This window comes from Phytophthora parasitica, assembly GCF_000247585.1.
Source record: "Phytophthora parasitica INRA-310 unplaced genomic scaffold supercont2.34, whole genome shotgun sequence".
Lineage (NCBI taxonomy): Eukaryota > Oomycota > Peronosporomycetes > Peronosporales > Peronosporaceae > Phytophthora > Phytophthora nicotianae.
The window spans coordinates 454401-457298 of NW_008649020.1; the positions used below are offsets into that span (position 1 = coordinate 454401).

The 2898-nt window shown below is 47.3% G+C and overlaps 2 protein-coding genes across 2 annotated transcripts in view; both read left to right on the plus strand.

Annotated features, from left to right (window-relative positions):
• Positions 1–34: 34 nt before the first annotated feature.
• PPTG_12894 (hypothetical protein) lies at positions 35–313 on the plus strand (the record flags this gene model as incomplete). Its single annotated transcript, XM_008909616.1, has 1 exon — positions 35–313. One exon carries the CDS (start codon positions 35–37, stop codon positions 311–313), a length of 279 nt encoding a protein of 92 aa, XP_008907864.1.
• Positions 314–2224: 1911 nt separating this feature from the next.
• Positions 2225–2898, plus strand: part of PPTG_23285 (hypothetical protein) — a gene marked incomplete at its 5' end in the record, with an annotated part of 4364 nt that continues 3690 nt past the window's right edge. The window contains one exon of the mRNA XM_008909617.1: positions 2225–2851. Within this exon, the coding sequence (XP_008907865.1) occupies positions 2225–2851 (627 nt within the window). The remainder of the gene's footprint in view (positions 2852–2898) is intronic.

The following is a 2898-nucleotide window of genomic DNA, read 5'->3' on the forward strand; positions in this document are numbered from 1 at the left end:
GGGGGGGGGGGGGGCGCTGAAGAACAGGATTGCTATGGACCCGCCATCCTCGGTGGCAGACCTGGGGGACAAGATTGCAGACGGCTTGCGAGATATCACGTCCCGTGAGTGGCTGGGGGCCTACAAAAAGGTTCGCAAGCAGGAGCAGGAGTACCTGCACTCAGCATCACCTCCAGCAGTTACACCAGCGCCAACGATTCAAGAGCTACAAGACCTTTCAGACAACAACGACAGCAGCTTGACCAGCGTGACGAACAGAGCGATGAACAGCAGCACGGCAGACGTGATTGAAGAGTACGAAATCTCCCTTTAGATTAGAGAGGTTATTATATCTCTAAACTATTATGTCTGTCAGGTTGGTTAAATTACGGTTAAAAATAACCAAAACCATCTGTGGCGTGCAGATAAGACAGGGTTTTGTCTCAGCAGAGTCGATTTTCAATCGACACATTTTTCGTTTAAGTGTATCTTGACCATATTACACATTCAAAGTGATTACTGGTGTTTACTTAAAAGAGGGAATTCAGAGCTTTAATTCGATACCAAGCATGTTTCCGTCAGACAACTAAAACATGAGATAAAAGGTCTCAAAGTTGGTGTATCACTTCATCTCGCATGACTCTAGCAGCGTTGGCATTTAGGCCCTTTAGACTCGTTTATGGCCGAAACGGGCCGGGTTGGATGGCCTAGCTTGCTCCATACGTATGAATTTCAAACTTTGAAATTCTTGTTGTGCTTAGTGTCAAGTGATTGGTTGTATTATAATTAGCTTTCAACCAATGACAGCTAGGTTATTTATTTCAAATCCGTCCTGAACCGGTGCGTAAGGGGTCGGGGACGTATGCAACGCATCCGTCGAGAAAACGCATCGGTTGAGAACGAGCATCATGTTCAGCAGCATATGGTCTACTAAGATTATTGATGTGCCTAATTGTTGACGCGATTGTACGTAAACATTGAGTATCAACAGCTTTGCTATAGTCAACTGCCTATTGTATTCAGTCCATGAATTTCTACGAAATCAACAAGAGGGGTGAATTGCGAAATCAGTACCAGGTATGGCCAAATCCTGCTGGGCCCACGTTCGGCAGGGAGATTGGCATACCTAATAAGTCGATCAAAACCAGAAAAGTTGGTGGTGGGGTATTTCTCTACCCCTCTGGCGATATCCAGTCTCCGTGTCGTCCCACTAAATAGTACGTGGGGAGTGAGCGCTTCGCATTTGCGAATCGCACGTTGCGGTTCATTTACGGATCAGCTGTATAGGAGGATAGCCCCACCATGGCAGATGTTACTGGGGGTCAACAGTACACTGTACGTCCTTGTAAACGTCGAATCCGAGTCGTTCAGCGCTGTTTTCTTTATTTTAATATATATCGTGCAATTTCAAGTTTTGAGATGAATATCTAGCCGGTTGTTCCGACGAACGTAAGCTTCCTCCTTGCTGTGAAATGCAAGTAAATTAGTTTCGCGCATCGATTGAATATACAACGCTGTTGCGGGTTATCCTCAGCTCGCTGAAACTAAAGTAGACTCTTCACTCACGACTGCTATCGAAGTAATTTCTTGTGGAAGACAGCTTAAGCAACTTCGATATCAGGCATCTGACTGAGCGTGCACACAGCGCAGTAGGGCACCCCTGTTCGTATAAATCACGTAAACGTGGTATCTATTTAGTCACCCACCACGCCACGGAAAGACTGCACAACCGTGACTAATACGAATTTCGATTGTATTAATGGTTTGGCCAAAAGACCTAGTACAAATCGGACTTTTGTAAACTCCCATTAAGTTTCACGTAAAAAAAAGTGGCTTGTTTTCGGAAGCGCAGGCTTCGTCAAGCTACTTCCCTCATCGACACATCGTTAATGGGGTATCATTCCAGTCCACTGTTGAACGCGAAGGTCCTCAATTTCAGCTGCATGGATCTGTAAGATGGAGCAGTTGTTTACAGTTAAACTGTTCTGTAATCTCAAAATGCGTTAGCTTGAGGCTTTACTGGTTCTAACGACAACACAGTCCAGCTTTTTTTTTACACACGTTACACTTCGGGCAGATCTCGGTGGGTATCATCTGGCTTTCAAAAATCCCCATCAAAATGCCTGATCAAATGTGGTTTGTGACGGCATCATTCCTCTTTTCGCTTGCTCTCTCGATCACGTCTCGCCCATTGTTGGATTCACTACCCCCGGGTACAGTTTAGCAAACTCCTTATCGTAGCAAGATGGTGAGCTTTGGTCGCCGCACAGGCGTGCTCGTGAGCTCGCTGCTTGCGATGACACTAGCACAGAGTTCACTCGCTAGAGCTGCCTCAGTTGTGTCGGGCTCACCTCCGGGGTTCGCTGCGGGCACCACGGGCGGTGGAGACGTCGAGCCAGTGTACCCCACCACCATCAAAGAGCTCTCGACATACCTCAGCGACGACGAACCTCGTGTGATTGTACTAAAGCAGGAATTCAACTTTATGGAGTCAGAAGGTAGCACTACGGAGGACGGTTGCCATTCAAAAGGGGCGGCTGACTGTGCCGCGAAGAAGAACGGCTTTGAGCCGCAAGATACGATTCAGCCGACCTTCACCACTTGTGATAATACCATGGTTAAAGTGACGTACGACAAGGCGGCCAAGACGCCGCTGAAAGTTGCCAGTAACAAGACTCTGGTAGGTGAGGGCACAAAAGGTGTACTCACTGGCAAAGGTATCGAAATCAAGGGCAACAACGTCATCGTTCAGAACATCCACGTCACCGATTTAAACCCTCAATACGTATGGGGTGGTGATGCTATTGGTATCAGCGGAGATAACGGTGCAATCCCTACAGGCATCTGGATCGACCACGTTAAAGTCACGAGCGTCGGACGTCAGATGATCGTCATTAACTTCTCTGGTGCTCTGGGAGT